Source organism: Oryza brachyantha, chromosome 5 (genome assembly GCF_000231095.2).
Source record: "Oryza brachyantha chromosome 5, ObraRS2, whole genome shotgun sequence".
Taxonomy (NCBI): Eukaryota; Viridiplantae; Streptophyta; class Magnoliopsida; order Poales; family Poaceae; genus Oryza; species Oryza brachyantha.
Window position 1 is genome coordinate 13,232,312 of NC_023167.2, and position 20,704 is coordinate 13,253,015.

A 20,704-nucleotide genomic window follows, 5' to 3' on the forward strand; every position below is an offset into this window, starting at 1 on the left:
CTTCCTACTCCTATTCCCAGTCAACCTGCCAGCCGGGTCGTCAGTCGTCAGCCTACCCCCACCATCTTCCCCAAAGCACTCCTACATGTATCCAGCTTATGTACTTCTGCCATACAAAAGGTTTAATTCATACTCCCTTCGTCCCAAAACAAATCAATTTTTCAGTTTTTAGATATAATGTTTAACTCTTCGTCTTATTAAAAAAATTTACAATTAATAATTTTATTTTTATTAGATGATAAAACATACATAGTACTTTATGTATGACTAATTTTTTTAAAATTTTTTTAAATAAGACGGATGGTCAAACGCTCGACGCAAAAATCGAAAAGTTGATTTTTTGTGGGACGGAGGGAGTAGTTATTAATGGCTCTCTGCAGAAGCTTCCATGCATCATGCAAATCGGATTGGGATTGAGATCCGGTGTCAAAATACCAACTGCAGGTTAAGAACTGCATCGGATCTCAACCGTTCATCTTTTCAACCAAAGGCCACTATGTGATGCTACAGTACCTATGCTACAGTGCCTATGCTACAGTGTTTTCGCATGAACAGTATCGTAAAATTTTTTGGGCCGTTGAATTGAGATCAAACAGACTGCATAAGTTGCAATCACAGTATAGACTGCATGGGATCCAAATCCATCGGATTGACCACCTAACTAACTCACACACGTCCCTGAGTATACCTACCTCAGCTCGGTTGTATTCTGTATATGTGTTTGTGTAGGATGTATGTATTTACCGTATTCTGCTCCTGGTTTAGGTTGCTTCTTCCACGCATCATTCTTTTCTTCCAAGTGGCTGATGAAGCTATATAATGCTTTATAATCTCTTGTTTGAAATTATGAGTAGAATGAGTAGTCTTCTTCATGAAAAAGATGAACAGCTCTGTGGAGTTTTTTTTCCTTTTAGAAGATACTCCATCTGATTTTAAAAAAGGCATGTTATTTTCGATGTCGATTTGGTCTTCAAAATTCAATTTTAATAACTAATTTCCTAGTGTACCATATCTAATATCCTGATAAAATGATAATATTATGAAGTATTTTCCAATATTGCAGTTGGATTGTACATGGGCACAATTGTATGCCACATCTTTTTGCGTATGCTTATGTTTATAAGCCAAAATTTAAATTTTCAACTTAAAATTTGGAGTAGATTTTGGGGTTTTGTCGTTGTAGTTTATTTTTTAGATTTGACTTGTAGATCACGAAGAACACGTATATAAAAATTTTAGTTATAAATTATTTTTTATTTGTAAATATGTTTTTTGGTTTTTCTAAAAAATGCTAAGCAATCACCCCCTAAATTACTAAGAAAAATGCAGAAAACAAAACCAGATCAGGTGTCCTACACATTACAAGCTGCTACGGCAAGCAATGGATGTACCTCTGTTACATTAGACGTACGCAAGCAACGATTTTTTTTTTTTTGAATAGTCTCCTAATATATTGCCATATCCTTTAACCGAAGAAGTCGTCCAACTAATCATCTTCCAGCTCGGACCAAATCTCAGCTCCTTCTACCTAAGAAACCGCATCCATCAATTCAATTCATTCATGTCTTACTCCAATCCCAGTGTGCCATCCCAGAAAGATCCAAATGGGGGCAGCGTCAGCAAGCCAAGAAGAAGTAAGCCGTAACATGCGAGCAAAAACCCCAGTCAAAAGGATTTATATAGAAGTGCATAACAAAAATACGCCGTTAATAATTAAAGGGGATTATTCAAATAATGTGTGTATATATATATATATATATATTCAACATTTTCACCGCGACATTGATTAGTTTGAACATGAAATACTCAAAGATTTTTCATGTTTCTTAATTTAGATTTTGGTGCTTACCATAAAGCTATAGTTCAAACACGAAAGAAAAATAATATTAATGAACAATCATGTATTTACCACTGATTCAAATTATTGTTACAAAACTACCACAAAAATTAAAAAAATATCATTAGAAATTATCGTTCGAATTATATCCCTGTAAAACTGAAAGGAAAAAACCAGCGATAAATTTACAAATGCCTTTAAAATTTATCGTCTACTACGGAGTACCATTTCGATAAGCATGCCAAAAGCAATTTGCACATGGATGAAAAATAATAATAAGGACCTTGGTATAAAAACGGCACACCTGGTCCAACCCAACCAGACCAAACCCAAGCCAAACACCGCATTTCCCACCAACCAACCAACCCTCACCTCGCAGCTTCGCTGCACGACGCGGGCGGCGCGCCATGGAAGGCCTCATCCCGCTGCTCTACAGGGCCATCAAGGACCGCCGGAGCGGCCGCGGCGGCGAGCCCCTCCCGGGAGGCGCCGGCGTGGACCTCTACGACGCGGAGCAGAGGCGACTGTGGCTGGAGCAGGAGGTGCGGTCCCCGCTCCACCCTTCTGCGGCGGCGTCGTCGTCGGCGTCGGCGTTGGGCCAGCGGCAGCAGGAGCAGCACCGGAGGAACCGGTCGCTGGAGGAGCTGGCCGGCGAGGTGGGGCTCTCCTCGGACCGGCGGCTGAGGGTGGCGCTCCCCAAGGCCCGCAGCGTCCGCGTCTTCTCCTGCATCGGCGCCGGCGCCGCGTGAGCGTGAGGCAGGAGGTAGCCGTACGTCACCCCACGTTCGTCGTCTTCTCCTGCTCCTCGGTTAGGATTAGCGCTGCTGTTGCGTTGCTTCGTCGTGGTCAAATCGCGATGAAAACACTCGCTGTGAATACCACCTCCATCGATCGATTAAAACAGGTGCAGATTCGATTTCGTGTTTCGTCTCTCTTCTCTTCTCCTTTTTTTTTTGTAATTCAGATAGAAAAACTAATTAGTAAGGTGGTTATTAATTCTACTGTAACTACAGCTGGTTGTTATACGCGAGAGGTTTTTGAAATTTTGTCTGGCACTCGCTTTGATCTCAAGCAAGCTTCCTGATGGTTTTGAGACGTGTAGCATGATTCGAGCGTGTGGTAATCATCGCATGATTGGAGTTGGATTCAATTTTTGCGTCAACAAGTTGCTTTTCTTTGTGCTGCGCTACGCTAATCATGGCATGGGTAGGAAAGATCAGAATGGATTTTTCCTCTCACAGTTTCGGTAAAATTCGGCGGTGCGATGATTTTGGCCTGAACTTTCTAGCCAAAGCTGAAATTTTGGTAAAATTTTGCTGAATATTGAGGCCATGAGCTTAAGCACGTTCGTGGGCAGGGGTCCAACCTCAACTTTTCGTCTCTATCCATCCTTATAAGCTAAAATTTAAATTTTCAAACTTAAATTTAGATTTAATTTTAAAATTATTAATTAAAGTTTATTTCATAACATCTGTTTGTTATCCAGAACGTACGTATAAAATTTTTATTTACAAATTATTCTGTATTCGCAAATACGCTGCCACGATCACCCGGAGAAAGACCGAGCAAATTACGAGTCGCACACTCCGGTGGAGCAGAGCAGGCCCAGCCCATGTTTCTGGTCCAAAACAGATAAGGCCCACCCGAACTCATCTATTTGTCCATTCACATATGGGCCTCCACTGCTCCGTCTAATTTGAAGCCCAACGAAGCGGTCTGGTCCGCCCGTTCGGCCCATCAAGGGTGTTGGGCCTGGACGGGCCAATCTGGGCTTCTGGCGGCACACCTGTGGTGGGGACCAGCGACCAGCGTGCGATGCGAGGGTGCGGGAGGGAGGAGGAGAACGGCATGGTCGCGTGGGCCCCACCAGATCAGTACAAATTCCGCTGCATGCAAAACCGTATTAATAAAGTCTTAAAGAGCACAGCTATATTATTTTGTCCCTATATGCGTAATTTACTCAGCTTAATAATTTTTTGCTCCTTTTTGGGTCATCGAGATGAAATCGATCAAGTGTATGCTTGCACGCAAAGAGGCTAGCTGCTGATACCGTTAGATCTTCATCCGACGATGGTCGATGGGCCAGCTTTTGTGCTACTACACTGCCAGGGCAATTCTGTAATGATGTCCAGAAGCTTCCTATCCTTCCTGTTATACCCCTATAGCCTCCTTTTTAAAGGGGTAGCCAGGGGAAGCATATCCCATCTCATCACACACAACAGCATATGCATGCTTCATCTTATGTGCAAACCTAGCCTTTAATTCCCCCTGTTAGCTTGTTGGGGATCCTAGGAAGGAAGAGATAGGATGGCATCCTTCTTGTCGCCTCCAACACCATTGATGATGACACGAGGTGTGTCGCATAATGGAGGTGCTGCCACGGGCATTGGTGGTTCTTACGGATCGGTGATCGTGGCTCTAGCGATTATCGCAACCCTCACGGTTGCTTCGGTCGCTGTTGGCCAGCTCTGTGTCAGGCGTTATGCATCCATCAAACCTGGCTACGGTATGGGAGCCTTTGTGAAGAGAAAGATCTATGCACGCAGAGGTGGCGGGGGAGCTACCTATGATGTTGCCCTCCCTGAGAAGAAGGGGGGAGGAGATGTAGAGACTGCTATCGTCATGGAGGAGGTGGAAGGATCTGAGCCACCACAGGTCGAGGAGGACGACGAAGGTGGTGCTTCTCGAGCTAGCTCCTAGTATGGGAACCGATCTCTATGCGTACTATTGCTGGATTTCTAAAAGACTCATGTTGTGCTCTTTGGTTTATGATATGATATGATATCTTGAAGGGTTCATAATGAATTGAAAAATAATAAATAATATCTTTATCAGGTGTCATCGCTATATTTGGATCTCCTAATTAATGCATAAAGGTTTTCTATTGATCTTGATTTGTGACTATTTGGGTCCAATTTTTTAGGTTCATCTCATCTTGAGGAGTATGTTGCTATTTGATTGATCCAACTAAATAAGTGTGGGACTAATGTTTCAATCTCATATATAAGCCTCTTGATGTAAGTGTATCGTATGATTAGGATTAGATGGTTGAATGATTTGCGAGAAAGATATTTAAACCTTGCAGATTCTTGATGCATGTTTATCATACGGCTAACTAAGATTGGCGTGCGGGAAAGATATTCAAACCCCATGCAAACTCTTGATGCATGTGTATCGTCCGATTAAGATTGGGTGGTTGAATGATTCGCGAAAAAGATATTTAAACCTTACATATAGTCTTGATGTGTGTACCATCCGATTAAGATTGGATGGTAGAATGATTCGCATGAAAGATATTTAAACCACGTATAGACTCTTGGTGTGTGTGTGCCGTCCGATTTAGATTGGACGGTTAAATGATTTGCGGGAAATATATTTTAACCCTGTATCGACTTTCTGGTGCGTGTGTACCATCCGATTGAAATTGGATGGCAGAACGATTCACAAGATATTTGAATTCCAGATAGTTTACTCCCAAATGCAAGCATTCAATCATATCATATCAAGATTGGATGGCATTGAATGTTTGCAGGTGCAAAACCCATGCGCACCCTCGACGCATGTGTATCACAAACTAAGATTGGATGACCGAATGTTCGTGGATGAGGAAATGTTAAGCCTCATCGATGCATACGGTCATCCAATTCGAGTAATATTTAAACCCATTTGATGCATGCGTCGATTAAGATTGGGTGGTTGAATTAACGAGCACAGGACGAACCAAATTCTTGTAGATTGGTTCGTTGTATATGTGGTTTTCGATTTCTAGGGTCATCACTCGGCTTTTCCAAAGAAAAAAAATAAACTTTTACATATGTGTTCTTCGTAAAAGGTTAAAAAATAAAGTATAGTTTTCGATTTCTAGGGTCATCACTCGGCTTTTCCAAAGAAAAAAAGAAACTTTTATATATATGTTCTTCGTAAAAGGTTAAAAAATAAAGTATGTGGTTTTCGATTTCTAGGGTCATCACCTGGCTTTTCCAAAGAAAAAAAAGAAACTTTTATATATATGTTCTTTGTAAAAGGTTAAAAAAATAAAGTATAATAAAAAAACTTAAATTAGCTATAATGGTAAGATTAAAAATTTAAATTTTGACTTATAATCGCAAACAAAAGTGAAAAACAGATTCTTTCGTTTTACAAGGGCTTGCGTTCATCGTTAAAGTTAGATATAGAGATCCTTGCAGCTGGATTGATGAGCTCACCCCTGATTAAGTACTCGGTTCCAACAGAGTGCAATTTTAGCAACAACCGTATAAGATTAGTACTCCTGTGATATTTACTGGTACCTCTATTTAAAATGCTGCACTAGTACGTACTCTTCATGTGCTAAAAATACACTCATTTTTATGGGTCAGTAAATATTTGTAGGTTAAAAATTAATGCTCACGTTTTTCTTGACGAATTTCAAATGATAGAGTTGTACTCATTTTTTAACTAGAGGGAGTACTTAAGTAAAGTTAAACCTTTGGCCAGTACACATGTATAAGATCCATCAAGTCACAAAGCTACAATTAATGTCCATCCCAAATGCAAAAGAAAAGATCGCAAAAGCTACCAAAACAGCAAATCAAACTGAAGAGAGTCCCTCTCCGGCAACGAGGAGGCGATGCTGCTCCGGCGGCCGGCCGGCAAGAACGGCAGTGCCAGGAGCCAGGAGCACGATCATGAAACCCTCGGACCCGCCCTCATATTTTTTGCTTTTGCGACAAAATTTAAACTTTTAACCTTAAATATAGAGTTGATTGTGAGGTTTTCTCACCGAAGTTTATTTTCCAGCATTGGCTGTTAAATCGTCAAGAATACATATATACAAGTTATATTCATACATTATTTTTTTATTTATAAATATACTGTTTGACTTTTTTATGAAAAACCTAAACAATTACCCCATGTGAGAGCATCCTAGGCACCTTAGTACATGTGAAAATGAAATGAAAATTTGGAGGCCTATCCTCATGTAGCGTAGGTACACGTTTACTACTAAACGTATGCACATATGCACATAATGTGTTCTCAGATTAAATCTCAAGAAAATATGAGCACCAAGTCTAGGATTTCGTAGGTTCAACTGTAACGAATTTAACCAACCGAATCATGCTCAATTCGTTAAATTAGTTCTATGCCTTGATTACGTGCTTACAGCTACGCTTTGCAGTATCGTTTTTTTTTTTTCTGAAACTGCGAGACGATGATATGGTGATAATTGTGATAATCACCCAAAACCATGTAAATTTGAATTTTAAGACCTTGAGTGAAACTGCCCTGGGTTTGGAAGGAAAATCGAGCGGTGCCGATTATCGCAATATTATTGACGATAATTAGTACGATTTTCACAAAATATTGATAATCATGATATATATGCCGATAATTACGGTAGCATGACAATATCAATAATCGTGAAAAAACGTATGATATATGACCATAACTTTTTTTTCGGATGTTATCAATTTTTTTTCAAAAATTATAAAATCACACATAATTTTTAAACCATACCGGCTTACGAAAGACACATCGTGATAATTGCGTGAACGCGAACCCTACGTACAACTCGATCGATTAGTCACCTCACCTAATTAAGTACTCACAAGGTTACACCTTTCGTGGTCACTATGGATCACTACATGTGTATGAGGGTTTGACAAGTCGCAAAACGAAAGAAGAAAAACAAAAAACAAAAGTCACAAACTAGCTAACCAAATCATCAGCAAAGGATCGATCGAAGAGCTCGAGCCTGATCCCTCCCGGCCCGCCCGCTCTTTTCACAGGCACGACGAGGCGACGTCGGAGGCGATGCTGCTCCGGCGGCCGTCGGCCGGCAAGAATGCCAGCGCCAGGAGCACGGCCATGAGCCCGACGGGGACCAGCAGCAGCGTCGGCGGCGGCGGCGGGAGCGGCGGCAGCACCAGCGGCAGGAACACCAGCAGCGCGGTCAGGCAGGCGAACAGCACGGTCAGCTCCGCCGTGAAGTACGCCGCCCCGGCCCCCGCCCCCGCCGCCGGCTCCCTCCGCCTCCGCGCCGCCGCTTCCCACTCGTCGCCGCCACCACCTTCCCCTCCGCCCGCCGGCGAGGCGCTCACCCTCCTCTCCTCCATGTCACCGACGTTCCACGCCACGCGAGCGACCCGCTCTCTCCCCCAAAGAACATATAGGAAGAAGGCCTTCTGAATCTTTGATGTCTGAATATGATATGGAAGTATGGTACAATGGCCAAGGAAAGATACTAGTGATGTCTCTGTTTCTCTCTCTCCTGCCAATTCCTTCTCCTGTGTATGTCGTACCCACTTGGACATGTTGAGTTAAATGGCAACAAACAATCAAGATTTTGGAGGGCCAGGTGCAGTGCACCCAGTGTCAGCTGATCTTCAGTGTGTCACAGCAGTATCAGCCTATCAGCCAGGAGGAGCGGTGATGGATATAGGATCCGAAAGTTGGAGAGGCTGATTATCTTCTTTCACCTTTAGCCCTCCCTCTTCTTCTTTCTCCCTTCTTCTTTCCCCTCTCCTCCTCTCTATTTTCCACATAGAATCCAGCGCGTAGGGGGGTTAGAACCCTGCTAGCCCCCCTTAAATCCGCCCCTGAGTAGGAGTGTAACGAGAGTGAGTATTATTCAGGCTTATCATCTGACCGTTCGTGTAAAAAGTCAAACATTATATTTATAAATAAAAAAGAATTTATAATATATATATAATCTAAAAATATACGATGATAAATAACTTATGATAAAAATCTTTAAAATCTGATAAAAATTTAAAATTCAAATTATAAGTATAAGCAAACACGAAAATATAGGTTGTCGCAAAGGGGCGGTGTATCCGAGGAATTTATGGCCACATATATGTACAGAGCTACGCACGCACACAAACACTGGTTGGTGGTGTGGCGTTACAACTGCTTTTGCACAGTCGATTCATTGCGCTGCTGGCTGTTTGCTTTCTCATGTGGTCGATCGGTGGCACGATGGCCTTGCTCTTCAGTATGTTGTTCAGTGCACAACAAGCGCGGTAAACAAGATAAACACGCGCGTACGGATGGTGTCCAATTAACCAAACCAAACGGGTATGTGTCTCCAGAGAATGCTTTACCAAAGGATTAGTAGTTCCAATAATGCTCTCAATCTTCTTACGAGTGATAAGTACCGGTCGTGCAACACCCAGCAGGCGGAGCCACCTCTCGAGCAGGTCGGGCGACTTTCGTGATCTACCGCTATCAACGTTTCATCTACTCTCCATTGTCTAGATTGAATCCAGACATATATATATAAATTATATACCACCTCCGTTCCGTAATAACACATATATATAAATTATATACCGCATCTGTTCCATAATAACTTTATTTTTCGATTTATATGTCCAATGTTTGATCATTCGTCTTATTTAAAAAATTTAAAAAATTAAAAAAATTAGCCACACACAAAGTATTATTCATATTTTACAATATAATAACAATAAAAATATTAATCGTAAAAAATCAAATAAGACGAAGAGTCAAAGTATTGCTGAAAAATAAACTTAATATAGGACACCGGCCTCTACACCTGATGAATTTAGATCATGTTAAAAAGTTTTATAATATAAAATAATTTTATTGGAATTTTACCCAGACGCAGGCTGGTTGGAGCAGCTTGCACGGCGCGTACGTGCGTGTGTTCGCATTCGTACCCACGATGCATGAACCGAATATTTTGGCTTCTCGAAGAGATCGATCGATGGACGTGCAGCCAGACAGGGCAAGAGCTGGAGGGTACTACCCTGTCTCCGTGATCTTTAACAACCAAACAACCTCTCCATGAAGACCATGATCAATGAACCGGTCACGTCGCGCGAGATGGTAGGACATTCGCATTATAATAACTAAGGAGTACTTTTAAAACTAAATGAATTATTATTATGTAAGATAAAAGTCGACTTGATCTAGTGAATACATAAAGGGAAGGGGGGATCATTTGACATTTTCAGCAAAAAAAACAATCAATATATTGCAAACGAAAATAATTTTTAAATAAAATTATGCCAAAATATATGGAGATGTGTTTTAATATCTTTAGGGTTAAGAGCGCCGTTTAGCTTTGACGATTTAGGAGGGAATTGGTTGAGTGGAAAGAGTATGGAGATTAAAAATCTGATGTTAATAGGAGCATCTGTAATTTGCTTGGCTCTTTGGTTAAGCAGGAATGAGGTGGTTTTTGATAAATCCCTTGCAAAAACATATTTGCAGTTTCTTTTCAGAGCGATATATTTGCTGCAGTGGTGGGCAATCCTACAAAATAACGAAGAGAACAAAGAAATTATCTATATTGCATGTTAGAAGTTAGAGATTTTGGCTATACAAGTGTTTGGACATTTTGGCTGGAGATTTAGAACTAGAATTGAATAATGCTTTACTCTAGTGATCCTCGTTGTTTTTCTCTTGCTTGATGGGCTTTTAGCTCTATGTATAGGCCAAATTTATGTGTGTTAAGAAACTATAAACTTTGTAATAAGTGGTTGTACCTTCATTTGAAGTCAAGGCTGGAATCTTTTATCCATTATCTAAAAAATATATATTCGTGCCTATCTAAAATTCAAGACTAAAAAATAAACTATGATAAAAAACACTAAAATCAACTCCAAATTTAAAATAAAATAAAATAAATCAAAATTTGACTTCTAAGAGCATCCTTAACAGCTCATCTAAATTTAGTCATCCATATCTTCATTTGGATGATCATCTAAAACACTTTCATCTTTTATATCTTTTGTACTTCAGCAGATCATCTATATATATATCATCCTCCATATCTATTTAGAGGATTGAAGAGATAAATATAGAATTTCTTTTTCCTAGTATTGATGACATTCAAAAATAGATGATGTGATAGATGTTTTGCTGGAGCTCAAATTTTACTCTTCATCCTCTATTTCTAGGACGAAGGATGAGATAGATGAACTGTTGGGATGCTCCATTCCTAAACAAAAGCAAAAAAAAAATGACGAAGAAAACGTATCCTCCACACAAGGAGACATGGTTTTTCACGCGGCACCTAAACCATAATGAAAAAGCGGCGCATGCCAAGTTGGAGGGTTGGATTGGACCGGGCGGCCCCGGGACGAGGTAGGTGCATGCACGCAGCATGGCTCGGTAGTGTCGACGTCGGTAGCGATCGAGGCGCCACTGGGCCGTGTCGCTCTCGATCTCTCGTTCGGCTCGTACGACGTGGTCGCGCGCGAGGTTAGGTAAGGCCGGCCTCGCCCTCGCTGATCAAAAATCAGAGGATCAATCAGTGCGCACGATGGAAAAAAAAGTTAATTAGATTTATACCATTATAAATTTATTAGTTTTAAAATATATTATTACTATTCGACTAATTGTAAACATACCATTATAATTTTAGAACTATTTTAGATATATTATTTTTAGACCAAATTGCCTTTTGTACATACCAAGTGCGCAGTGAACATCAGAAGGACAATATGATCCATTTAAAAAAAATACACCGCAAGGGTATAAAGTGACATATTTCGAATCGTTCTGAAATTATAATGCCATCCTTACAATTAGTCGAATAGTGATGTCATATTTTAAAACTAGCAAATTTATAATGGCATGGATATAATTAAAAAAAACATAATAAGCAGTGGTTTAATAAACGGATCAATTAATTAACGGGAATTACTATTTAACGTGCGGCCGGAGAAATCTGTGTTTCTTTTTTGGGCTGTTGGATGTGCGCCAAGATTCGTGCTGGCCATTAGATCAAGGTTAGTCGTGCTATGTGTGGGGAAGTTGCTGCATAAAGATTGAGTTGGGAGGTGTTTTTTTTTTTACCATTAGATGTTAAGGTTGTCACGGTCTCGATTCTATAGTACGGTCTTACGACTTTACGATAATAATTAAGGTTATTCTATGTTTATACGATTTTATGATTTGTATATGATACTATAACTCGTTGTTTTGATTCACGATCACGGTCTTAACAATCTTGATTAGATATGGGTCGAGATTTATGGTGACGGCATGATAATAAAGATTCCAAAAAGGTTGTGCATGCAGGAGTCGATCCCATGACAGATCACATTTGCATAACACTTATTATCTCCATGCAAGATGCATGTTATTATAAGACTATCTAAACTCGTCTAGATTCAAATATATACTAATAGATCTAGACACATATACAAACTATATAATTAAACAAACTTAGAAAGTCTTATAATATAAAACGGAATGAGTATGTTCTAGTTACATTGTAATTTACGGTTGTAGTTGTGGTTATATCGAGTAAATAGCAGTTTATGACTTTATGTCATCTTTTATGATCCAAGTTCATTTTAGATCATCTATAAATCTATCATTTTTTACTTCTGACTTCGAAAATTTACTTTTTATTTATTTAGACCATCCAACTATCTTTTATAGGCTATTGCATAACTGATCCTATTTTAAAAGCTAACTATGGATTTGACCTTATTTTTTTCACTTTACAGATTTAACCTCAATTTTTAAATGCGAAGAAGCCGTTTGACCCTGGTGTTAGGGCACCGCGAGAAAACATAATAAAAAAATAGAAAAAAAGAAAGGGACGCACGGAAAGACAAAATTGCCCTCTCATCTAGTCCCTTATCTTTTCAGATGAGTCAGATCCTTGGAGGCAGAGGGTTGTTCCGGCGGCGGCGGCAGCGCGAGGCTCAGCAGCTGCGTGAGCCGGGGGGGGGGGGGGGGGGCGACGTGCGGCGGCGGCGCGAGGCTCGGCAGCTGCGCGAGCCGGCGGGCGACGTGCGACGGCGGCGGGCGGCAGCGGGCAGCGGCGACTGCGGGTGGCGTCGACGCGAGGCTGGGCGAGCCGGTGGATGTGTGCTTCCTCTCCAACGTGCTCCTCATCGGCGGTGGTGGAGTTGATCGATGGACAAGCTGACTGCTCCTCATCAGTCTTGTTTGCATAATGTTCAAACTCTGGTTGCAGTTCTGGTCTTTGCATAATATGCAGATCTGGAGCTCCGGATGAAATGGATCGGAGTTTCCTGAGCTGTCTGTGAATTTTTAAAGTTGCATGACTTTGCAGTAGTCAAGTGTTATAAATTTGATGAAATGGATTGGAGATTCCTGAAATTTTATTATAATTTGTCAATTTAATCAAACTTCAGTCAAATATCAAACAAATTTGTCTCAAATATTAAACATGAACCAAATATTACAATTAAATTATTTGTTAAAAGAGATAGGTGTATAAAATTATGCCAAATGTGCAATAAGTATTTAAAAAGTAGGGTCAAATATGTAAAGGTATAAATGTCCATTTATGTCTCATTTTAGCACCGTTATGTTTAATTAACCGAACAGAGTCAGACGGCTCCTTCGCATTTAAAAACTGGGGTCAAATCTGTAAAGTAAAAAATCAAATCCGTAGTTAGCTATCAAAATAGGATCAATTATATAATAGCCCCATCTTTTATATCCATATATAAACTTCCTTTGACAAACATCTTAATTGCATGAGGAGGGCTAGTTGCTATACTGGAGTCAATGCGATCTCGAGACGGTTGGTATGTATTGAATAGGTTATTTAAACCAGCTTAAACTAAACAATAGTGAATTTATCTAATTCAAGATAAGAATTTAGGTTTGAAGATGATACAAAGTAAAACTAGTTAATAACAGATAATAATATACTCAATTATATTTAAAATTTATGGGATATATTTTTGTCAAATACTATATATAGGTAGTCCCAGACAACCTTCTCTCGCTCCGTGTCATTCTTACCTTGAAAAACCGACATCTCACGCAACATTGTTTATGCCCTCCAACAGACTAAATTAGGGTTCAATTATTTAACATTTTGATATATTATAATTGATTCAGACAGACTCATATGTTATGCTTACGAGCATCCACCTAAACAATTTGACGACAAAGAAAATATAAAATCAGCAAATTTATCCCACGAGGGAGAGTCAGCCCAGTTAGCCTGGCCCTAGAAGGATACCAACTCTGGCCCGGCTAAACGCAGCCCAGCAATCCCATTCCAGGCTCCACGAAGAAGTCACCAAAAAGAAGAAAAAACACACCCCCCCCCCCTCCCCGAGAGCAAATCACGGCCATCAATCCATCCATCATCACCGGTGAGCGGTGGCACGCCGCACGCCGGCGTGCGTGCCCTAATCCAGCGGAAAAGAAAAGAAAAAGGAAAAAAAAGGCAGAAGAACCAAACAGAGCGGCAAATAGCGGGTATCCGCAGGGGCCTGCGCGCAAAACCGCCGGCCGTGCCGTGCTCCGGAAGATCGGAATCGCATCGGCGCACCTCCTCTCCTCTCTCTCTCTCTCTCGATCGAGTCCTCCCCCCCAAATACCACCCCGCGCTCCTCCTCCTCCGCCTCGCCGCACGCGTCAACCCCATTTCCTCGCCGCCGCCTCCTGCTCCTGCTCCCTCTGCTGCTGCTGCTGCTGCTCGCTCTACTCCAAGCTTAGCCCGCTACGCCGCCGCCATGGATGAGGAGTACGACGTCATCGTGCTGGGGACGGGCCTCAAGGAGTGCATCCTCAGCGGCCTCCTCTCCGTCGACGGCCTCAAGGTAAGGAGGGGGTGGGGGGTAGGGGGCGATGCCCTGCCCGCCGATCCGTAAGCTTCCGTGCTCGGATTTCGTCGGATCAGGTGCTCGGGTGTAGCTCGCGTCGATCGGTGCGGGTTGGATCGCGGCAGCGCGAGGCCGTTGTTCTCGTAGATCGGGGCCCTTTTGATCTAGGCTGTTTGGTTGGTAGTCCGATGGTTTGCCGAGCTCCCCGAGCGTAGGGGGATGGTAATTCTCTACAGATCGTGGCTTGGGGGCGCCCCATTTCGGTAGGTAGGTGCGCCATGGTTGTGGTGGTTCCGTTGTGTTGGGGCATGAATCGTGAGTGTTTTGCCTCCGTATAGTGATACTGATATCTAGTTTCTGTTGCGTGCCTGAGTAGCATATGCTGGCTTCAGCAAATACTGTAAATAGTGACCTATCATCAGTAGCCGTAAACTCTTTTATGGCATCCCGCTCAAAAGTAGCGGCATAATTATGTCAGGAAATCCCGCTTAAAAATAGCGGCAGAGTTATAGCATGGATTTCACGGCAAGATCTAACAGATGTGCTTGTGATGGTTTTGCAGGTGTTGCACATGGACAGAAATGACTACTATGGGGGAGATTCCACCTCGCTCAACCTTAACCAGGCAAGCAACTCAAATAAGCTAATTTTGAATAGCAGAGGTTTTATATTTGTTTACTATGGAAGGAATTCTTATGTTATCATGGATCCTTTAATTCTATCTTTGTTTGTTTATTACTGACATTGGTTTTCAATTCATTTTTGGAATAGCTGTGGAAGAGGTTTAGAGGAGAAGACAAACCACCAGCTCATCTGGGTGCAAGCAGAGATTACAATGTGGATATGGTCCCAAAGGTACAACAGTCACTTCCCATCTAAATCTTAATTCTACCTTTAGTAGCATGTAACATATGTGGCGAATGGGCATGAGGTACCATATTTGTGGTGATGTCATAAAAAGATCCCCATGATGGTGCAGTGTGTTTATCTTGAAACATGTGTTGATTCACTGATTTAGAAACTATGTAAATCCCATGTGTAGTCAAAAGGAAATTGAAGTCCACAATCTAGATTTTGTTCATTACTTGATTGTCAATAGGCGGATGGTTCGTTACAAGTGGACACTACTAGGCTCCATGAATAGCATACTGATGTTATTTGTTGCTTGATTATCTAAAGTTCTTTTATCTGGACAGTTTATGATGGCAAATGGGACATTGGTTAGGACCCTCATTCACACTGATGTAACAAAGTATTTGTCATTCAAAGCTGTTGACGGGAGCTATGTCTTCAGCAAAGGGAAGGTAATATCTTCAGCTTATGTCTTACCATCAGCATCACATTTCCTCTAATATTTTCTGGAAGCGGTTGTTAGATCTATATTCTGGTCTTACTCCTATGCTAGCTGTGTAATTTATCCTTTTCTATTTTCATTGTCAATCAGATTCACAAGGTACCTGCTACTGACATGGAGGCTCTGAAGTCCCCTTTGATGGGGCTTTTTGAGAAACGCAGAGCAAGGAACTTCTTCATTTACGTCCAAGATTACGATGAAGCTGATCCAAAAACACATCAAGGCTTGGATCTTACTACAATGACAACTAGAGAACTGATAGCGTGAGTACATTGGTGCTTATTGCAACATATTTGATCCTTTCTCAGTAGTCCATACCTCCTGTTTCTAAAGGAAATGGGAAATTTGGAACACACTTAGATGGGAAGTATTTTTGTAGTTTTGTAGGCTATACATGCACTAATACGGACATGAAATGTCAAATATCACAATGGTATGTGGGAATCGATGCATATGTGAAACCAAAGTTCATTTGAAGGGGAAAAAAATGCATACTTGAATGTATAAATGGGATGTTTGGTTAATAGGAAATAACAAAGCGAACAATCATTGTTCCATCTTTCCATCGAGTAGAACTGTAGAAGGGTCTGATATGTGGACTTTTGCAACATCCGTACGTGGCAGTCTGCACGTACAAAGCATAGAACTGTTGATACGACTGAAATATTTCTTTGAATGCAATTACCTTCAATCCTTCATAGCAGAAACCAAAGTAGCATTAAGTTATGACTTATGACCGCTGTTGCATTATTGAACTAAACAACACATTTATGTTATCTGCCATGTGCTATACTGCATTACAAGCCTCCTCGGTGCTGCTTATGAAATGTAGAAACCATGGGTTGGAGGAATCATAAGTGTTGGGGCATGGGTTGGAGGAATCTAGGGTGTCACATCAATATGGTCCTTGCTACAAAATATTAATTTTGCGGTATTTTTAATGTGTTGTGTACGCGTGTCTTGCCTAATGTGGACCCACTTAAATATAGATTGGCTCCTTTTGTAACTTCTAAGAAGATTACTTCCTGATGGGTATTCTAGTTGTCTTCTAGTGATAGCATTCCAAAACAAAAAGCATTATTTCGTGAAAGTAGCAGAGAAATTTGCTGCCTCAGAATATATCATTGATTTGCCTTCAACCTTCTGCATGTTGAAAGGATCTATAGCTTTTTGTTACCTCCTTTTACACATAAATAACTCTGTTTACATTTGCCTTTTCTTTTCCAGAAAATATGGGTTAAGTGATGATACTGTGGATTTCATTGGCCATGCACTCGCTCTTCATAGAGATGACCGTTACCTAAATGATCCAGCAATTGATACTGTAAAAAGGATGAAAGTAAGTCTTGCTCAAATTCTGGTAGATGACTCATAGTCTGCTCTTATCACATTATTGTCTCTCTAAAACACCTTCAGGCTGTACTAGTTTGGCAAATTCATTTCCCTGTTACTAGTATCCCTATTTTAGCTGTGATTAGTGTTCCTCTTTTAGCTATGTCACTTCTGTCGTGTGAATATTCTTGCTTCATGGAGGTTGGTTACATTTACTAATTACTAGTTATCTATCTGCCTGTAGCTATATGCAGAGTCCCTTGCACGCTTTCAAGGGGGTTCACCTTATATTTATCCACTGTATGGGCTGGGTGAGCTGCCACAGGTTAGTCAAATTTATTTTAATTAAATACTCCCTCTTGTTTGATAATTCTTGTTGTTTTGGACAATGACACGGTCTTCAAAATGTTGTGATTTTCTATTAAAACATATACAAAATAAATAAATATTTACTTTTATCAAAGTAATTTTTAAGACTCATATATACATGGTATCCTAGTGTTTTCAAACTAAATATTTTAAAGATTATTAATGGTCAAAGTTTAAAAAGTTTGATCACACTCTTGTTCAAAACGACGAGAATAATGGAACTGGAGGGAGTACCTGGTATACTTGATTTGCATGTTTTTAAGATGATTATATAGAATGCTTATTCCACAGGGTTTTGCTCGTCTAAGTGCTGTTTATGGTGGCACTTACATGTTAAATAAGCCAGACTGCAAGGTACGATTATCATCAACCTAGTCACGACCTGCATCATCTGGATGGCAATCAAATAAGACTTCTTTTGGCATGTCATACATGATTCTTAGGTTGAATTTGATATGGAAGGGAAAGTCTGTGGTGTTACATCGGAAGGTGAAACTGCAAAATGCAAGAAAGTTGTTTGTGACCCTTCCTACTTACCCAACAAGGTTAATTTTTCTTTCAATATGTTTTTAGGACATTTAAATGACACTTCATCTCAAAACATCCACAATAGAATTTACTTATTTTTTTTCTTCTGCCCTTTCATTTGTTGAGAAGTTCTATTAACTACAACCTCATTTGATGTTATGCATACATTTGTTAACAGGTTAGGAAGATAGGAAGAGTTGCACGTGCTATTGCTATTATGAGCCACCCAATCGGAAGCACAAATGAGTCTCACTCAGTCCAGATTATTTTGCCACAGAAACAACTTGGACGCAAGTCAGACATGTGAGGCCTTTCACAATCTCAAATATTATCATCTGATGTATTACTAGATTTACGTTCCCAGTGCTTTTCTAATAATTTATTATGTCCCCATTTATGACATTTCTATTGTTATTCGCGTATTAGGTATGTCTTCTGTTGCTCATACACACACAATGTCGCTCCAAAAGGGAAGTTCATTGCATTTGTGTCTACAGAAGCAGAGACTGACAATCCAGAGTCTGAGCTAAAGCCCGGAATTGATCTACTTGGTCCAGTAGATGAGCTATTCTTTGATACATATGATAGATATGAACCTGTGAATGAGCCATCTCTTGATAATTGTTTTGTCTCAACTGTAAGTTCCAGTATATGATTTTGCACATGAGCATTAAGTTTTGTTGTTTTGGACTACAAAAACATCTCTGATTATTCTCTCTGCAGAGCTATGATGCCACCACACATTTTGAGACAACGGTGACGGACGTTCTTAACATGTATACAATGATCACCGGAAAGGCAAGACACTCTTCCTCTCTTCAACTAGAAATTAAAGCTGATTAGCACTGTTAGTATTTTCTATATTTTGAGGATGAAAAACTAATGTCTGGAGGCTACTTTTTAATGGCTCTACCTACATGTCATCTTATAAATACTAAATGCCAATCATTGGCTATTTTGTTGTACAATTATGATTCTATCCTTTCCTTTCTAATTCTTCCCTCCTTGCAGACTGTTGATCTGAGTGTCGATTTGAGTGCTGCCAGTGCCGCTGAAGAATATTAGATTCCAAAATCAAAATTCAATCATTCAAAGAGACTGCTATTCCTTGGTGAGCACCACAGAACAGACCATAACGAATGACTGGGGATGTTATTCGAGCTCCAGATTATATTCAGTGTTCTGGCGGTAGCATGTTTGTTGCTATGAGTAATATGCAAAACTGTTGCTTAAAAAACATGACTGAACGATGGTGGTTTTATTTGCTACTTCAGTAATGATCGAATGGTGTAAACAGTGTGCACAGTGAAGTGATGACTGGGGGGCGCTTTCCGACTAATGTATCATAACTGTCGGTATTTTTTTTTTGTATGACTGTTTTTGCAATGCTGTGTTAGATCATCCCAACAGCTCATCTAAATTTGATCATCTATATCTTTATTTGAATGATCATCTAAATTAGTTTTATCCTTCATATCTTTATGTACTTCACTAAATCATTCATATATGACATTATCTAATAGAGAGATCATCTAAATATGAAGGTTCTGTCTCCTAATATGGATGACATCTAAAAATAGATAATATGATGGCTGTTCTGTTGAAACTCAATTTATAGTCTTTATTTTCAGAATTGAGGATATGATAGATGAGCTGTTAGGAATGCTCTCAGCTTATCTAAATTTAGTCATTTATATTTTCATTTGGATGATCATCTAAATTAGTTTTATCCTTCATATCTCTTTTGTACTCTACTAGATCATCTATATATGATATCCTCTATATCTCTTTAGAGGATGGAGAGAGATCACTCAAATATGAAAATTTTTTTTTTAGATGACCGTTTTGTTTGTAGTCTCCCTCTATTTTCAGAACAGAGGATAAGATGATGAGTTGAGGATAAGATGATGAGTTGTTGGCTCTTATTACCTTGCGTTTCAAGGTTCCAGATTCTAGTTCCGCCCCCCACCAAATAAAAAAAAAAAAAACTTGCAGTCTGGTGCTTCTGGCATCAGCTGGTAACATGTGTTTTACCGGATTTGCTTTCTACTTCCTACTCGGAATATGTTCCTGTTTGGAATTGGTGCGCCATAGCCTCTATCCTAAATTTTACGTGTAGTTTAAGCGTGTCCGAGCCATAGGTTTGTTCTCCCGATTCTACGTGTCAGGAGTCAGGTACCCCTTGAAATGTAGCACTACGAAAATGTAGAAATGGGATGATGTTCATTGAATTTTAACAGTTATTTAAAGACAATCCTCAAACTAATTCATTGGAGTACCTAACCCGTTAAGCTATTTTTAGCTTATTTTATACTTAAAACTATTGAAAATAGTTCACTTAACTAAATAATATTTCTATTTGTTGCTATTATTGATACAAGTTGAATTTTAAGATAAATTTTTTAGAGCTATATATGACAATATGAATTTTAAGATAAATTTTTTAGAGCTATATATGACAATATTATCAAAGTTTTAAAACATTTTCAATTTTTCCATGACTATTTAACTTTAAATTATTGATGTTCAAATCAATCTAAGTTGCTTCCTACTTATATAAACATTTTTAAAAACTCTAAAAGATTGGTGACACGTAAGTTGTAATGTATCTGTCATTCTAACAAAATTTGAGTGTAAAATATGACTACTATTTATCAATGATCATTATAAGTTGGTACAATGACAGCATATGATATATTGGACTGGGTTCACATGTCAATGGCTACT

General features: G+C 39.9%; 3 protein-coding genes across 3 annotated transcripts; all 3 read left to right on the forward strand.

Moving 5' to 3' along the window:
* Positions 1-2,135: 2,135 nt before the first annotated feature.
* Positions 2,136-2,944, forward strand: LOC121054538. The gene has a single exon (XM_040524551.1). It carries the CDS (start codon positions 2,245-2,247, stop codon positions 2,584-2,586), a length of 342 nt encoding a protein of 113 aa, XP_040380485.1. The 5' UTR covers positions 2,136-2,244; the 3' UTR covers positions 2,587-2,944.
* A 1,117-nt stretch (positions 2,945-4,061) lies between these two features.
* Positions 4,062-4,676, forward strand: LOC107304265. Its single transcript, XM_015837511.1, has one exon. The coding sequence runs from the start codon at positions 4,145-4,147 to the stop codon at positions 4,535-4,537; it is 393 nt and encodes a 130-aa protein (XP_015692997.1). The 5' UTR covers positions 4,062-4,144; the 3' UTR covers positions 4,538-4,676.
* Positions 4,677-14,194: 9,518 nt separating this feature from the next.
* On the forward strand, positions 14,195-19,417 carry LOC102707772 (guanosine nucleotide diphosphate dissociation inhibitor 2). The gene is made up of 13 exons (XM_006654349.3): positions 14,195-14,391; positions 14,957-15,019; positions 15,166-15,249; positions 15,591-15,698; positions 15,839-16,011; positions 16,976-17,087; positions 17,325-17,405; positions 17,741-17,803; positions 17,893-17,994; positions 18,156-18,280; positions 18,404-18,614; positions 18,701-18,775; positions 18,989-19,417. Exons 1-13 carry the CDS (start codon positions 14,305-14,307, stop codon positions 19,040-19,042), a joined length of 1,338 nt encoding a protein of 445 aa, XP_006654412.1. The 5' UTR covers positions 14,195-14,304; the 3' UTR covers positions 19,043-19,417.
* The last annotated feature ends 1,287 nt before the right edge of the window (positions 19,418-20,704 follow it).